This window comes from Salmo trutta, chromosome 31 (assembly GCF_901001165.1).
Source record: "Salmo trutta chromosome 31, fSalTru1.1, whole genome shotgun sequence".
NCBI classification, from domain to species: Eukaryota; Metazoa; Chordata; class Actinopteri; order Salmoniformes; family Salmonidae; genus Salmo; species Salmo trutta.
Window position 1 is genome coordinate 4,996,826 of NC_042987.1, and position 18,162 is coordinate 5,014,987.

The window sequence follows — 18,162 nt, forward strand, 5'->3', positions numbered from 1 at the left end:
ACAAATTATTGTCCCACTAAGCACAAACCAGATGGGTTGGTGTATCGCTGCAGAATGATGTCATAGCCAAGCTGGTTAAGAGTGCCTTGAAATCTAAATAAATCACCAACACTGTCACCAGCAAAGCACCCCCACACCATCACACCTCCTCCTCCATGCTTCACAGTGGGAACCACAGATGCGGAGATCATAAATTCACCTACTCTGCATTTCACAAAGACACAGCTGTTAGAACCAAATATCTCAAATTTGGACTCATCAGACCAAAGGACAGATTTCCACCGGTCTAATGTCCATTGCTCACGTTTCTTGGCCCAAGCAAGTCTCTTCTTATTATTGGTGTCCTTTAGTAGTGGTTTCTTTACAGCAATTCATCCATGATGGCCTGATTCACACAGTCTCCTCTAAACAGTTGATGTTGAGATGTGTCTCAGTTGAACTCAGTGAAGCATTTATTTGGGCTGCAATCTGAGGTAGAGGTAACTCTAATGAACTTATCCTCTGCAGCAGAGGTAACTCTGGGTCATCCTTGCTGTGGTGGTCCTCGGGAGAGCCAGTTCCATCATAGCGATTGATGTTTTTTGCAACTGCACTTGAAGAAACTTTGAAAGTTCTTGACATTTTCCAGATTGACTGACCTTCATGTCTTAAGGTAATGATGGACTGTCATTTCTCTTTGCTTATTTGAGCTGTTCTTGCCATAATAGGTACTTGGCCTTTTACCAAATAGGGCTATCTCCTGTATACCACCTCTACCTTGTCACAACACTGATTGGCTCAAACGGATTAAGAAGGAAAGAAATTCCACAAATTCACAAGGCACACCTATTAATTGAAAAGCATTTCAGGTGACGACCTCATGAAGCTGGTTGAGAGAATACCAAGAGTGGTGGTTACTTTGAAGAATCAAATATAAAATATATTTTGATTTGTTGAACACTTTTTTGTTTACTACATCATTCCATATGTGTTATTTCATAGTTTTGATGTCTTCACTATTATTCTACAATGTAGAAAATAGTAAAAATAAAGAAAAACCATGGAATGAGTTGGTGTGTCCAAACTTTTGACTGGTACTGTGAGCATGCGTACGTGTGTACGTACGTTCTTAATTTCATTCTTTTACTTTTAGATCTGTGTGTATTGTTGTGAATTGTTAGATTTTACTGCACTGTTGAAGCTAGGAACACAAGCATATCGCTACAACCGCAATAACATCTGTTAAATATGTGTATGCGACCAATTACATTTGATTTGATGTATAAAGATATAATACTCACAGCGATGAGGATCTGTGTTCCACTGTGTAGGACCTCTATGTACTGGTACTCCATGAGACAGCCCATGACGGAGATGTAGGACTGGCTGTCCACAGTGCCCACCCTTGGCTGGGTCATCTCTCTCCTCACACACCCTGGACCGCGCTCACTCCACCACGAGTGGTGAGCCGAGATGTTAAACGTCAGCAGGTCACTTTCCTGTAACAAGAAACAAACACACATATTAACATGTACGAAAGGACACACAGACAAACATACACACATACACAAGGACCAGCACAAACACATATATATAGTATTTATACACACACACAGAAACACTCACAAACGTCAATCAATACCCCAATACAGCAATCTAACCCCACAGTTGCCCCGCAGCGACAATACATGCATTATTAACAGAGGACAATGGGTTGCTGTCAGGAATAGTTCATTTGAAGTCTCTCCCTCTCTCTCTCTTTAGAGGCAATGGGAAACATATATTTACACTGCAAAAGCAAATTAAATAGACAAACAAAAGGCAAATAAACAAGGGAACCATTAGTAAACATTAAACTCACAAACGTTTTAAAAGAATATAGACATTTAAAATGTTACATTATTGGCTATGTACAGCGTTGTAACAATGTGCAAGTAGTTGAAGTATGAAAGACAAAATAAATAGACAGATAAATATAGGTTGTATTTACAATTTGTGCTCCACTGTTTTCCCTTTTCTCATGGCAATGGGTCACATATATTGCTGCTGTGATTACACACTGCGGTATTTTGACTAACAGTGGAAATATTTGTGGGTCTGTGTGATCTGTGGGAAATATGCGTCTCTAATGTGTTCATACATTTGGCAGGAGGTTAGGAAGTGTAGTTCAGTTTCCACCTCATTTTGTGGGCAGTGGGTTCACAGACTGTCTTCTCTCTCTTTAAGTATAACTCTGACCTGTGTGATAAGCTTGTCTCTCCTCATTTGATAAAGAAATTAACCACCACAATAGGTTCAACAATTTCTTTCTTCGGTTTTTACATTCTTCATCAAATCATTTAAAATTGTTGTCTTGGGTTTTCTGCTGGAATTTAAATTGTATATGTTAGCTGATAGGTGAAATATAGTGCTCAAAAAAATAAAGGGAACACTTAAACACATCCTAGATCTGAATGAAAGAAATAATCTTATGAAATACTTTTTTCTTTACATAGTTGAAAGTGCTGACAACAAAATCACACAAAAATAATCAATGGAAATCCAATTTATCAACCCATGGAGGTCTGGATTTGGAGTCACACTCAAAATTAAAGTGGAAAACCACACTACAGGCTGATCCAACTTTGATGTAATGTCCTTAAAACAAGTCAAAATGAGGCTCAGTAGTGTGTGTGGCCTCCACGTGCCTGTATGACCTCCCTACAACGCCTGGGCATGCTCCTGATGAGGTGGCGGATGGTCTCCTGAAGGATCTCCTCCCAGACTTGGACTAAAGCATCCGCCAACTCCTGGACAGTCTGTGGTGCAACGTGGTGTTGGTGGATGGAGCGAGACATGATGTCCCAGATGTGCTCAATTGGATTCAGGTCTGGGGAACGGGCGGGCCAGTCCATAGCATCAATGCCTTCCTCTTGCAGGAACTGCTGACACACTCCAGCCACATGAGGTCTAGCATTGTCTTGCATTAGGAGGAACCCAGGGCCAACCGCACCAGCATATGGTCTCACAAGGGGTCTGAGGATCTCATCTCGGTACCTAATGGCAGTCAGGCTACCTCTGGCGAGCACATGGAGGGCTGTGCGGCCCCCCAAAGAAATGCCACCCCACACCATGACTGACCCACCGCCAAACCGGTCATGCTGGAGGATGTTGCAGGCAGCAGAACGTTCTCCACGGCGTCTCCAGACTGTCACGTCTGTCACATGTGCTCAGTGTGAACCTGCTTTCATCTGTGAAGAGCACAGGGCGCCAGTGGCAAATTTGCCAATCTTGGTGTTCTCTGGCAAATGCCAAACGTCCTGCACGGTGTTGGGCTGTAAGCACAACCCCCACCTGTGGACGTCGGGCCCTCATACCACCCTCATGGAGTCTGTTTCTGACCGTTTGGCATTTCTGAACGCGGAGGTAGCGGTCCTGCTGCTGGGTTGTTGCCCTCCTACGGCCTCCTCCACGTCTCCTGATGTACTGGCCTGTCTCCTGGTAGCGCCTCCATGCTCTGGACACTACGCTGACAGACACAGCAAACCTTCTTGCCACAGCTCGCATTGATGTGCCATCCTGGATGAGCTGCACTACCTGAGCCACGTGTGTGGTTTGTAGACTCCGTGTCATGCGACCACTAGAGTGAAAGCACCGCCAGCATTCAAAAGTGACCAAAACATCAGCCAGGAAGCATAGGAACTGAGAAGTGGTCTGTGGTCCCCACCTGCAGAACCACTCCTTTATTGGGGGTGTCTTGCTAATTGCCTATAAATTTCCACCTGTTGTCTATTCCATTTGCACAACAGCATGTGAAATGTATTGTCAATCAGTGTTGCTTCCTAAGTGGACAGTTTGATTTCACAGAAGTGTGATTGACTTGGAGTTACATTGTGTTGTTTAAGTGTTCCCTTTATTTTTTTGAGCAGTGTATATTGTTCAGGTGAAAGATATTGTTCAGGCTTCCTACTGCTAAGTTTACACCTTCACTTTTGGTAATTTTCTACACTACCCTCCATGCATCTATAGCATTTCTTAATAGTATGCAGTTTGTTCAGCTTCAATGCCTCCTCATGGTTGATTATCACTCCTTTAACCTCTCTAGGGTAGGGGGCAGTATTTTCACGGCCGGATAAAAAACGTACCCAAATTAAACGGCCTACTACTCGGGCCCAGGAACTAGAATATGCATATTCTAGTTCCTGGGCCTTTTTGAAAGGTTTTTCAAGACATTGCAATCGTCCAGTTGGAATATTATTGAAGTTCTAAGTGATAAAGGCCCTAAAGATTGATGCTATACAACATTTGACATGTTTGAACGAACGTAAATATAACTTTTTTGACTTTTCGTCGTGACATTTTCCGCGCGCTTTCTATATTTGGAGTAGCTAACTGAACGCGCTAACAACAAGGAGATATTTGGACATAAATGATGGACTTTATCATACAAAGCAACATTTATTGTGGACCTGGGATGCCTGGAAGTGCCTTCTGATGAAGATCATCAAAGGTAAGTGAATATTTCTAATGCTATTTATGATTTTAGATGACTCCAAAATGGCGGGTATCTGTATTGCCTGAGTGCAGTACTCAGATTATTGCAAAGTGTGCTTTCCTCGTGAAGCTTTTTTGAAATCTGTCACAGCGTTTTCATAAAGGAGATGTTCATCTATAATTCTTTGAATAACAGTTTAATATTTTATCAACATTTATTGTGAGTATTTTTGTAAATTGTTGTGCTGATTCACCGGCAGTATTGGAGGCAAAATATTTTCTGAACATCACGCACCAATGTAAAAGGCTGTTTGTGGATATAAATATGAACTTTATCGAACAAAAAAAGCATGTATTGTGTAACATGATGTCATAGGAGTGTCATCTGATGAAGATCGTCAAAGGTTAGTGCATCATTTTAGCTGGTTTTCTGGTTTTTGTGACGCCTGTCCTTGCTAGGAAAATAGCTGTGTGCTTTTTCTTGTGTTGGAACTGTCCTAACATAATCTAACTTTATGCTTTCGCCATAAAGCCTTTTTGAAATCGGACAATGTGGTTACATTAAGGAGACGTGTATCTTTAAAATGGTGTAAAATAGTCCTTTGTTTGAGAATTTTGAATTATGACATTTTGTGGTTTTGAATTTGGCGCTCTGATTTTTCACTGGCTGTTGAATAGTGTGAACCGTGGGCACTAGCCTCCCACCTTCCCAAGAGAGGTTAAAGTAGACTGTGATTTTCCTGTGATCGGGGGTGTCAGTGGGCTGACTGAACGCTCTGAGAGACTCTGGGTTGAGGTCGGTGATAAAGTAATCGACGGTAATACTACCAGGAAATGAACTATAGGTCTACCTACTGTAGGAGTCCCCTCAAAGCTTACTATTGACTTTGTACAGACCCAGCATGCGACAGAGCTGTATGAGTTGTGACCCGTTTTTGTTGGTTATGTTGTCATAGTTGTGTCTAGGGGAGCATATGGGGGAGGGAATGCTGTCACCTCCAGGTAGGTGTTTGTCCTGCTGTGTACTGAGGGTATCAGGTTATTGTCCAGTTCTGGCATTTAGGTCACCACAGACTAGCACATGTCCCTGGACATTTTGATTTCCCCCTCCAGGATGGAGATGCTGTCTTCATTAAAGTATGGGGATTCTAGTGGGGGATATAGGTAGCACACATGAGGACATTTTTCTCTGTGGAGATAATTTCCTTATTAATTTCTAGCCAAATGTAAAATGTTCCTGTTTTGATTAACTTAATAGAGTGAGTTAGGTTTTCTCTATACCAAATTAGCATATCGCCTGTGTCCCTTCCCTGTTTTACTCCTGGTCGTTTGGTTTGGTCTCACTCTCACGTCGCTGAAGGGAGGTGGTAAGGGGTGCATAGAGGGTTTGGTTGGGGCCTGAATCAGGATCAGTATGTGTGTGTGTGTTGTCCATTAGCGGTCTCCCCTCCTGGCTACCATATGCATTTTGGGAGGCCAGGCTATTTCCCTCTTGTGTTACAGCCCAGCCCCAGCCCCCAGCTGCTGGCCTCTACACAGCTCATTAGAACAGCTGAGACCAGGCAGAGCTGGGGCTCGCTATGAGTACACTCGCACACACACACACAAACACAACCAATCACCAATCCAACTATGTTAGGCTTGAGTATTCATCTTCACTGAGAGATCAATGTAGATCCCCATCACTGACGGAGTCCATCTGAGTCTGATGGAGAGAAACAGAGCTGATCAACAGAGGACAGGGAAGACAAAGCAGAGGAGTGGAGCAGAAAGAAATGGAGGTGGATGGATCAGGCCAGGGTGTGACAGGAAAGAAGGGAGAAAGAAAAAAGGAGGGGGAGAATGTGAAGATAGTGGAGGAAAAATGTTTGATGAACGAGACGAGAAGAGTAGCTGCTGCTGCTAATGGGGATCCCAATAAACCTAAATCCACACTTAACCTGCTAAAAGGAACCCCGGGGGGGCAGTGGAGATTTGGAGAAACCAGACTGGAGTGTGCTAAGTGCAGTCATAGTGTGGGCCCGTGTGAACTCCCTATATAGTGAAGTTGACAGAAGGAAAATCACTCACAACTTCTGTCATGTTTTATTACAATGTCATTATCTCTTCTTACCAGTGTGAGCTTTGGCAGAATAAAACCCAAGATTCTAACTGGATAAATATTTGTGTATACCAGACAAAGCCACATTTCCAAAGACACACACATGCACACAGGCACAGACTGTCCATTTGTGTGTTAGTCCTCTAATTGGATGAGGAGCTCATTTAACCCCACATAGCCTAACTGTGACTCCACAACAGACAGAGGACCCCAGGGTTAAGCCACTGTCATGAGAACTAGGACATATGCAGTATACCTGACTAGTGTCAGTCTAACCTATGGCACATATGATAGCTCCCTAAAAGCAGAATGAGCAGTTAACTACAGCCTAGCTTCCCATCTCTAGCTCCCTCCATTTTTCTTTTTCTCTCTCACACACACACTGAGAACAGTCTTAGCACTCAGATAAAACTGCTCAAATTGGGAGCAGAGAAGGGAAATTATCATAATCCCAAATGTAACACTTTCTGTCGGCACGGAAACAGAGACTCAGGAGACCTGTCAGGGTGTGTGTTTGTGTGTGTGTGTCTGGCAGTCCGTCAGGGGCTATAGAGTGGTAAGTGTGTGTGTGTAGAACAGAGACTCCACAGAGCGAAGACCTGTCAGCACATGCTGTTCGAACAGTGACAAGAATGATGGGTGGGATGGGTATTTAGGTACGGTGTGCGTGTGTGTGGGATGGGTATTTACGTACGGTGTGTGTGTGTGTGGGATGGGTATTTAGGTACGGTGTGCGTGTGTGTGGGATGGGTATTTAGGTACGGTGTGTGTGTGTGTGGGATGGGTATTTAGGTACGGTGTGCGGGATGGGTATTTAGGTACGGTGTGCGGGATGGGTATTTAGGTACGGTGTGCGGGATGGGTATTTAGGTACGGTGTGCGGGATGGGTATTTAGGTACGGTGTGCGGGATGGGTATTTAGGTACGGTGTGCGGGATGGGCATTTAGGTACGGTGTGAGGGATGGGCATTTAGGTACGGTGTGTGGGATGGGTATTTAGGTACGGTGTGTGGGATGGGCATTTAGGTACGGTGTGTGGGATGGGCATTTAGGTACGGTGTGTGGGATGGGTATTTAGGTACGGTGTGTGGGATGGGTATTTAGGTACGGTGTGTGGGATGGGTATTTAGGTACGGTGTGTGGGATGGGCATTTAGGTACGGTGTGTGGGATGGGCATTTAGGTACGTTGTGTGGGATGGGTATTTAGGTACGGTGTGTGGGATGGGTATTTAGGTACGGTGTGTGGGATGGGTATTTAGGTACGGTGTGTGGGATGGGCATTTAGGTACGGTGTGTGGGATGGGCATTTAGGTACGGTGTGTGGGATGGGTATTTAGGTACGGTGTGTGTGTGGGATGGGTATTTAGGTACGGTGTGTGTGTGGGATGGGTATTTAGGTACGGTGTGTGGGATGGGTATTTAGGTACGGTGTGTGGGATGGGTATTTAGGTACGGTGTGTGGGATGGGTATTTAGGTACGGTGTGTGTGTGTCTGTGCTTGTGGCAGGGGTCAGCGGGCATCCTCCTGGAGTTGAGCCCTCTACTCTCTGAACGCTGACACTGAAAGTCTTGGAATACATTTTCCACCACCTGGTTCCCACCTCTCTAGGATGACTACATGTTTTATTCAATGTCTCTCAAGCACCAAGGAGAGAACCCATGAACATAACGACAGAGAGAAACACACTGCATCTTAAATGGTGGAAGATACACACAAGATGGAGGACAGTTGCTCTGTAGTTGCCATGTAGTTGACCTATGAGTCAGAGAGAATAGCGCCTACCTTGGTCAGGCCTCCCACATCCAGGTAGAAACAGATGATGAAGACATTCCAGGTCACCCAGAGAGCTGTCCACACTATGTACTGTATAGGACGGACACACACACACACACTTCAAAAAACACATCGTACGGTTGGAAATGAAAGATCTGTCTGTGAATGGTGTTATGGGACACACTCTACACCGCACTAGACTGTTTATTTATTTATGTGTACTACCCGCTCTAGCCCACATGCCAAAGCTGCGGTAAGTCCATTAAGACTTAAAGGAGTTGCTTTTTAAACCAGCTGAGTGTTTAATGGAGGGGCATAAACAGGTCTTACGATGGAATTCAATTTGCAACATTTACAAAGGGTCTATTTTACAAAAACAAACTTCAGTTTGTCTGCTTACAGGCACTTTGAGCGATACACAAATCCAATCCATAATCATGCATCAATATGGTCTTTCTGACAGGAAGTTGCTAACCAAACTTCCACTCAAGGCTGAACTTCTTCCAATGGAGATGTTTTTCACCATGTGAACATGTCAACGCTCATTGAGACAGTAGAGGACTTACCCTCCCTTATTATCCTAACCTAAAGACGTTGAGTCATACTGTTGAACCATACTTTTTCCAAGAAAGCTGACACACAAGTATTCCTCCCACTATCCGCTCTTGCCTTTGGTTACTCTCTCCACTCCACTCATCTCCCTCCTTTTCCCCAAGAAAGCTGACACTATTGTTTCCTTATTACTTCTCAACCTTCTATCCTCTTTTGCCTTTGATTATTCTCCCCTTTCCCTTCCCTCAGCCATTCCTTCCAATCTCTCCCTCTTCTCTCTCCCTCGCCCTTTGACTTTCTTTCCACATTAACACCCAAACTGAACATTGCTAATACATTTTTTATGTATTTGTGAATATGTTATCATTACTTAGCTTCATCCATCCCGTGTTAACTGAATAAAAGAGAACACTTCCTGTAATGATCTTCTAACTCCAAACGACACCAGAGTGGAATAACACTTCAAATATTCAAACCCTGTCTGGGAGCTGTGTGTTCTTCAATCTAGAACATTCTAGTATTCTTCAATCTGCAACCTTCTAGTGTGCTTCAATCTTGAATGTTCTAGGACATTCCATTAGGTTTTTCAATCTTGGTTCTGGAGTGATACAAGATGGCCAGGCTTTTGTTCTTGCCCAGTACTAACACACCTAATTCAACTAATCTAATCCCCCTTTCCCCCACCCCTAACCCCTCAGATTTAACCAAATCCTAAATCCTGGGATTCGTCCTGAGGTGGGCCCTAGGGTACACTCTGTTCGAGTGTGAAATGAATGGAAGTTGAGTCATTAATTAAATGTAATTACTGATGGATTTAAAATGATTAAGACAACAAACAATGTGTTCAGAGAGAGGGCCAGGGATCTTGGGAGTTTAGATAAATGGAAAAATAACAAATGACACCCAAATGTAATGTGTGCATCTGTGTGAGTGTTTGTACTCACCACTACAATGTAGCGTGGTCGGTACTGTATAGTGCCGAAGAGGCCGAGGATGACAATGATGATGTGGAAGAAGTTGACCAGAATGGGCGCCCATTGGTACCCCAGGAAGTCAAAAACCTGTCTCTCCAACGCCACGGTCTGCAGGGGGGTGAGAAAGAGGGGAAGGGGGGGTTAGGAAGACTGAATTTGGGGAATGAAGGTCAATAACATCCTTTTTGGTCGCATTTCAACGTGCAAGGAAACTCAAAGGTACAGTATAGGCTAGGTGCATTACCCAGCCAACCATAATGTACAACAAGAGTATAAACCATCCATCCATATCTTAATGAAAGCATAAAATCAGTGTAATGGTCCATTCTACGTTTGATTAGTGTCATTACCACACACAGACACTTACATCTTCTTAACGTGGTGGAAATGTTTAGATGGGACTTGTGAAGCAGGTGCAGCTGTGACAACAAAGATAGAGACAGAGAGAAGGAGAGCTTTTTACAAAACACAGATGACTAACTACACTAACAGGGAGATAAAAACTAAAAGAGGAGGGGAATAACAGACTGGGCTCAACATTATGTTAGAACCACAGACCAACACACAGGACTATAGAGGGAAAGAGGGGGTTCTCACAGACTACGCTCTCTGCATCATGATGCATCAACCCTCACCACCTCCCATCCTCATCCCTGGACTAGAGGTGGGTCTGCTTCGATCTGATCTGTCCCTCTCAGCATGGCACTGTAAGCCTCTGCTATATACATCCAGCCTCACACACACACACACACAGCATGGCACTGTAAGCCCCAGCTAGATACATCCAGCCTCACACACACACACACACACACACACAGCATGGCACTGTAAGCCTCAGCTATATACATCCAGCCTCACACACACACACACAGCATGGCACTGTAAGCCCCAGCTATATACATCCAGCCTCACACACACACAGCATGGCACTGTAAGCCCCAGCTATATACATCCAGCATCACACACACACAGCATGGCACTGTAAGCCCCAGCCATATACATCCAGCATCACACACACACACAGCATGGCACTGTAAGCCCCAGCTATATACATCCAGCATCACACACACACAGCATGGCACTGTAAGCCCCAGCTAGATACATCCAGCCTCACACACACACAGCATGGCACTGTAAGCCCCAGCTAGATACATCCAGCCTCACACACACACAGCATGGCACTGTAAGCCCCAGCTAGATACATCCAGCCTCACACACACACATGCATGCAGGTGCACACACACACACACACACAGAGCTGTGTCTAGGCATAAGCGACATAAGAAACCACTTACAGGACAGAATTAAAAATACATTTTGGACTGACGAATGCAGATATTTTCAAATACATGGAACTTAAAAGTTTCATAGAACGAAATTTTGATTTGAAATCTTTTGGACATCAGAGCGATCTTGAGGGAATCTGATTTGAGTCAGAAAAGGATGATCATATGATAGGTAAAATATACAAAACCATTCAGAGAGTCTATCCAACTGACAATCTCTTAGAGAAAAATATAAACTTAAAGATTTAAAAATAACTGATATTGGCACTAGATGAAGGGAATGTTGTAACATAACTAACAAAATTGTAGTTAACGAATATGTAATCCAGTATAAACTAATGTGTATAATTTATTATACAAGAGAACATTTTCACAAATTCTATTGCACAACGACAGAGTCATGTCTTAAGTGTAAAACTAACAATGACTCAATAATCCATGCCTTCTGGGAATGTTATAAAGTCCAAAAGTTATGGGCGGAATTACAAAGTTGACTGTCAGAAGTATTACAATGTAAAATGACTGCATATTTCAAGACGTCATATGAGGGTGCAGTGAAATACCAGATGGGTTGGACGATCTCCGTTCGTCAATTATTTTGAAAAAACTAATACTTAAATCAACCAATCCTCCATTGTTAATAAGACAATGGAAAAATCATATGCTTCATTACCTAAATATTGAAAGACTGGATGATGGAGAGGAACAAAATGGTGGCGGAGAGTAATGCAGGCACTAGAGATAGGGGTGAGAGCAGGTGTGATGTCGTTGATGTTTGTCTGCGTCTGTATGTGTCACGTCCTGACCATATTAAGTTGTTTGTTGTTTTTCTATTTCTATGTTCAGTTTCTAGTTTTGTATTTCTATGTTGGTTTTTGTTTGGCATGACCTCCAATTAGAGGCATCCGGTTGTCGTTGTCTCTAATTGGAGGTCAAATTTAAGTTGATGTTTGTCCCACCTGTTTTTGTGGGTGATTATATTTTGTGAGTAGTGTTTGTTTCTCCTGCGTCATGGTTTGTTGTTTTGTGTTATTTCTGGTATTTGGTGTTTTGCATTACGTTTCACGGATTAATAAAATATGTGGAACTACAAACATGCTGCATTTTGGTCCGATCCTTCAAACAGCCGTGACAGAATCACCCACACCAAAGAAGGACCAAGCAGCGTGCCCAGGAGGAGCAGGGATCCTGGGCCAGGGAGAGGAGTGAATGGAGGACGTCCTGGACATGGGAGGGGGTAATGGCAGGGGACAAGACCCTGCCATGGAAGCAGGTGGAGACAGCGAGGGAGGAACGGTGACATTACGAGGAGCTAGCCCAACGAAGGAAGCACGAGAGGCAGCACCAAAAAAGTTTTTTTGGGGGGGGCACACGGGCAGATTGGCTAAGGCAGTTTTAAGACCTGAGCCAACTCCCCGTGCTTACCGTGGGGAGCGAGTGACCGAGCAAGCACCGTGTCATGCGGTGATGCACACTGTGTCGCCAGTGCGCACTCACAGCCCGGTGAATACATATGCACGCACCACTTTTCCGTTTTTGGATTTTTTGAAACAAGTAATTTTTGTTCATTTCACTTATCCAATTTGGACGATTTTGTGTATGTCTATTACATGAAATACAAATTAAAATCAATTAAATTTCAAGTTGTAACGCAACAAAATAGGAAAATTCCAAGGGGGTGAATAGTTTCACAAACCACTGTATAGAGAGATGATAGGATCCTCCTCATTTTAATAGAGGCCATCACTCCCAGTGTCATTCGGTTCTGGAAGGTTCTCCCATCTCCACAGAGGAACTCTACAGCTCTGTGAAAGAACCATCGGGTTCTTGGTCACCTCCCTGACCAAGGCCCTTCTCCCCCTATTGTTCAGTTTGGCCGGGCGGCCAGCTCTAAGAAGAGTCTTGGTGGTTCCAAACTTCTTCCATTTAAGAATGATGGAGGCTATAGTTCTTGGGGACCTTCAATGCTGCAGACATTTTTTTGTACGTTTCCCCACATCTGTGCCTCGACACAATCCTGACTCTGATTCTTTTGACCTCATGGCTTGGTTTTTGCTCTGACATGCACTGTCAACTGTGGGACCTTATATAGACGTATTTCTATTTTTACATTTTAAGAAATTTGCAAACATTTCTAAAAACCTGTTTCCGCTTTGTCATTATGGGGTATTTTGTGTAGATTGCTGCAGATTTTAATTTGTTTTATCCATTTTAGAATAAGGCTGTAATGTAACAAAATGTGGATAAAGTCAAGTGGCCTGAATACTTTCCGAAGACACTGTACCTGTCTGATTGTTGAAAACCTGTTGGGTAAGGAGGGGCAGCAGTATGTGTGTAGGGCGTGACCTTTTTATCTCTAGGTAGTTTTATTGAGGTCATCGTTTGTAGAACCTGGTGTCCCAGGTATAAATCACCTGTTAGTATCAACAGAGGACACACGGGGGACAGAGAGAGATCTTTGTTAAATTAGACGGGTCATTCCTACAATGCGGTGCCTTTTCTGTCCCCAGGAAGTATCACTTCTTATTTAGTGTAAAATATGGATTCCAAAAGGCTTTAAATGTAAGGTCAGGTATCCTTTACCTTAAACACTTTTTTTCAGTGGATGTAGGCATTTTTGCCATGTCCCTTGGTGTTATTCATCAACTTTCACGAGAAAAATAAACCATAAATTAGTAAAATATTATAAAAATGTATTTTATAGTGCTAGTTAAAGTCCCTCTCATCAATAATGTTTTTTTATTTCACTCAACAGAGAAAGACAAGAGAAAGAGCAGACAAGTCAGCGAGGGGGAGAGAGAGGATCGGGGCAGGCAGACAGTCAGGACTGTGCGCATAGGCTATATCTTGGTAATCTGTATCTCGCAATGTCTTGTCTTGCAATGCCTAGTAAATACACCAGAAGTATATTAAAGTATATTAGGCTATTAATGAGTATGGATAGGCTTTTCTTCATAGTGCCAGTGAATTGAAGTTGAATATCGCCAAATGCATCAGTTTAATTAGTCCTAAATGTGCAATAAAAAGTATTGTGCCTATAGCTTATTTAATGAAACCCTGGCTGGCTGTTGATGTCCTAGGTCAGGACTCTCCAACCCTGTTCCTGGAGAGCTACCTTCCAGCAGGTTTTCGCTCCAACCCCAGTTTTAAACAAACCTGATTCAATTTATCAACCAGCTAATTATTGAATCAGATGTGCTAGATTAGGGTTGGAGTTAAAACCTACAAGATGGTAGCTCTCCACGAAAAGGATTGGACAGCCCTTCCCTAGGCAATAGATTGCAAAGCAGGGCATCCCCACTAAACTTTTGGAAATGGCAAGTTCACTTTCTCCTCCATAAACACCTCTCAAGTGCAAATATGGTTCAGCAGCTCAAATCAGCAGGATGGGGGGGCATTGGTATTAGGAATGATGTTTAAGGGCCTCCTGAGTGACACAGGTCTCTGATAGAGGTGTCACTACAGACACGAGTTCGATCCCGATATCAAACCAGTGTGATCGGGAGTCCCAAAGGGCGGCGCACAATGGGCCCAGCGTGTGTCACTCTAAGGCACTGCAATGCAGTGATAGAGGTGTCACTACAGACACGAGTTCGATCCCGATATCAAACCAGTGTGATCGGGAGTCCCAAAGGGCGGCGCACAATGGGCCCAGCGTCGTTTGGTTGCAGCGATGAGACAAGATTGAAATTGGGGAGAAAAAAGGAGGACCTCTACCATTGATCGCTAAAATAATGATTATGATCACACTTCATCAATTTAAATATTAATGGGGACACATACAGCCGAGTGGCTACTCCTGGCTAATGTCTCTGTCCAGTTAGCCTGGAGCTAGCCTCATGCTAGGCCCATCTCCCAGCTAGCTGAAGAGGTCCATCAGCCACTCCTTGGGCTACAATACCCATTTTGCCAATTGCCCTGGAGTCTTTTACTGCCGACACGGAGCTTCGCAGATCCATCACGACTGGTCTACTGACGTAATCCGCCCGAGGGGGTTTTCAACAGGCACCTCCGTCGCGACGTCCCCTGCTAGCCGCGGCCCGCTATCTGTCTAGGGCAAATCAGACTGCTTTTTCTCTACCACATCTCCAGATTCCTACCGCAAGCTCTGAACCTTAACACCGGATCATCGCAGCTAGCTAGCTGCTATCCGAGTGGCTACTCCTGGCTAACGTCTCTGTCCCGAAGCAAGCACCAGTTAGCCTGGAGCTAGCCCCGAACTAGGCCCACCTCACGGCTAGCTGAAGAGGTCCATCAGCCAATTCTTTGGCTACAATACCTATTTTGCCAATTGATCTGGAACTTTTTACTGCCTACAAGGAGCCCCACCGATCCATCACGACTGGTCTGCCGACTTAACCATCTGAGGGGGTTTCAACAGACTCATCCATCGCGACGTCCCCTTAAGGCCCTTCTGCTAGCCTGCTAGCCCCGGCCCGCTAGATATCTAAATCGCCGTGTCTCCAACTCGCATAGCTACTCACTGGACCCTATGATCACTCGGCTACGCATGCATCTCCCTAATGTCAATATGCTTGTCCATTGCTGTTTTGGTTAATGATTGTCTTATTTCACAGTATTTATTTCCAGCCCTGCTCTATATGCCTTAGCTAGCCCTTTTGTTCCACCTCCCACACATGCGGTGACCTCACCTGGTTTAAATGGTGTCTCTAGAGACAAAACCTCTCTCATCGTCACTCAATGCCTAGGTTTACCTCCACTGTATTCACATCCTACCATACCCTTATCTGTACATTATGCCTTGAATCTATTCTTCTGCGCCTAGAAACCTGTCCCTTCTACTCTCTGTTCCGAACATACTAGACGACCAGTTCTTATAGCCTTTATCCGTACCCTTATCCCACTCCACCTCTGTTCCTCTGGTGATGTAGAGGTTAATCCAGGCCCTGCAGTGCCTAACTCCACTCCCATTCCCCAGGCGCTCTCATTTGTTGACTTCTGTAACCGTAAAAGCCTTGGTTTCATGCATGTTAACATTAGAAGCCTCCTCCCTAAGTTTTTTTTCTTCACTTCTTTAGCACACTCCACCATCCCGGATGTCCTAGCCGTGTCTGAATCCTGGCTTAGGAAGGTCACCAAAAATCCTGAAATTTCCATCTCTAACTAAAACACTTTCCGACAAGATAGAACTGCCAAAGGGGGCGGAGTTGCAATCTACTGCAGAGATAGCCTGCAGAGTTCTGTCATACTATCCAGGTCTGTGCCCAAACAATTCAAGCCTCTATTTTTAAAAATCCACCTTTCCAGAAACAAGTCTCTCACCGTTGCCGCTTATTATAGACCACCTTCAGCCCCCAGCTGTGCCCTGGACACCATATGTGAATTGATTGCCACCCCATCCATCTTCAGAGCTCGAACTGTTAGGTGACCTAAACTGGGACATACATAACACCCCGGCCATCCTACAACCTAAGCTAGATGCCCTCAATCTCACACAAACTATCAAGGAACCTACCAGGTACAACTCTAAATCCGTAACCATGGGCACCCTCTTAGATATCATCCTGACCAACTTGCCCTCTAAATACACCTTTGCTGTCTTCAACCAGGATCTCAGCGATCATTGCCTCATTGCCTGAGTGCGTAATTGGTCCACGGTCAAACGATCACCCCTCATCAATGTCAAACGCTCCCTAAAACACTTCAGCGAGCAGGCCTTTCTAATCGACCTTGCCCGGGTATCCTGGAAGGATATTGACCTCATCCCCTCAGTAGAGGATGCCTGGTTGCTCTTCAAAAGTGCTTTCCTCTCCATCTTCAATAAGCATGCCCCATTCAAAAAATGTTGAACTAAGAACAGATATAGCCCTTGGTTCACCCCAGACTTGACTGCCCTTGACCAGCACAAAAACATCCTGTGGCATTCTGTGGCATCGAATAGCCCCTGCGATATGCAACTTTTCAGGGAAGTCAGGAACCAATATACTCAGTCAGTTAGGAAAGTTAAGGCTAGCTTTTTCAGAAAATAAATTTGCATCCTGTAGCAGTAATTCCAAAAAGTTTTGGGACACTGTAAAGTCCATGGAGAATAAGAGCACCTCCTCCCAGCTGCCCACTGCACTGAGGATAGGAAACATTGTCACCACCGATAAATCTACAATAATTAATCATTTCAATAAAAAAAATTCTACAGCCGGCCATGCTTTCCATCTGGCTACCCCTACCCTGGCTAACTTCTCAGCACCCCCTGCAGAAACTTGCCAAAGCCCCCCACCCCCCCACCGCTTGTCCTTCACTCAAATCCAGACAGCTGATGTTCTGAAATAGCTAAAAAAATCTGGATCCCTACAAAACAGCTGGGCTAGACAATCTGGACCCTCTCTTTCTAAAATGATCCGCCAAAATTGTTGCAGCCCCTATTACTAGTCTATTCAACCTCTTTCGTATCGTGTGAGATCCCCAAAGATTGGAAAGCTGCCATGGTCATCCCCCTCTTCAAAGGGGGAGACACTCTAGACCCAAACTGTTATAGACCTATATCCATCCTGCCCTGCCTTTCTAAAATCTTTGAAAGTCAGGTTAACAAACAGATCACCGACCATTTTGAATCCCACCGTACCTACTCCACTATGCAATCTGGTTTCCGAGCTGGCCATGGGTGCACCTCAGCCACGCTCAAGGTCCTAAACGATATCATAATCGCCATCGATAAAAGACAGTATTGTGCAGCCGTCTTCATTGATCTAGCCAAGGCTTGACTCTGTCAATCACCGCATTCTTATTGGCAGACTCAATAGCCTTGGCTACTCAAATGACTGCCTCGCCTGGTACACCAACTACTTCTCAGATAGAGTTCAGTGTGTCAAATCGGAGGGCCTGTTGTCTGGACCTCTGGCAGTCTCTATGGGCGTGCCACAGGGTTCAATTCTCGGGCCGACTCTTTTCTCTGTATATATCAATGATATCGCTCTTGCTGCTGGTGATTCTCTGATCCACCTCCACGCAGACGACACCATTCTGTATACATCTGGCCCTTCTTTGGACACTGTGCTGACAAACCT

General features: G+C 44.4%; 1 protein-coding gene across 2 annotated transcripts in view; it reads right to left on the reverse strand.

Annotated features, from left to right (window-relative positions):
- The window catches only part of LOC115169381 (sodium/potassium-transporting ATPase subunit beta-1-interacting protein 4), a 101,476-nt gene that overhangs the window by 52,755 nt on the left and 30,559 nt on the right, over positions 1-18,162 (reverse strand). For both annotated transcript variants that reach the window (XM_029724947.1, XM_029724948.1), the window contains exons 2-4: positions 9,825-9,962; positions 8,338-8,418; positions 1,281-1,478 (exon numbers count right to left, since the gene is read on the reverse strand). In XM_029724947.1, coding sequence (XP_029580807.1) covers positions 1,281-1,478; positions 8,338-8,418; positions 9,825-9,962 — 417 coding nt within the window. The remainder of the gene's footprint in view (positions 1-1,280; positions 1,479-8,337; positions 8,419-9,824; positions 9,963-18,162) is intronic.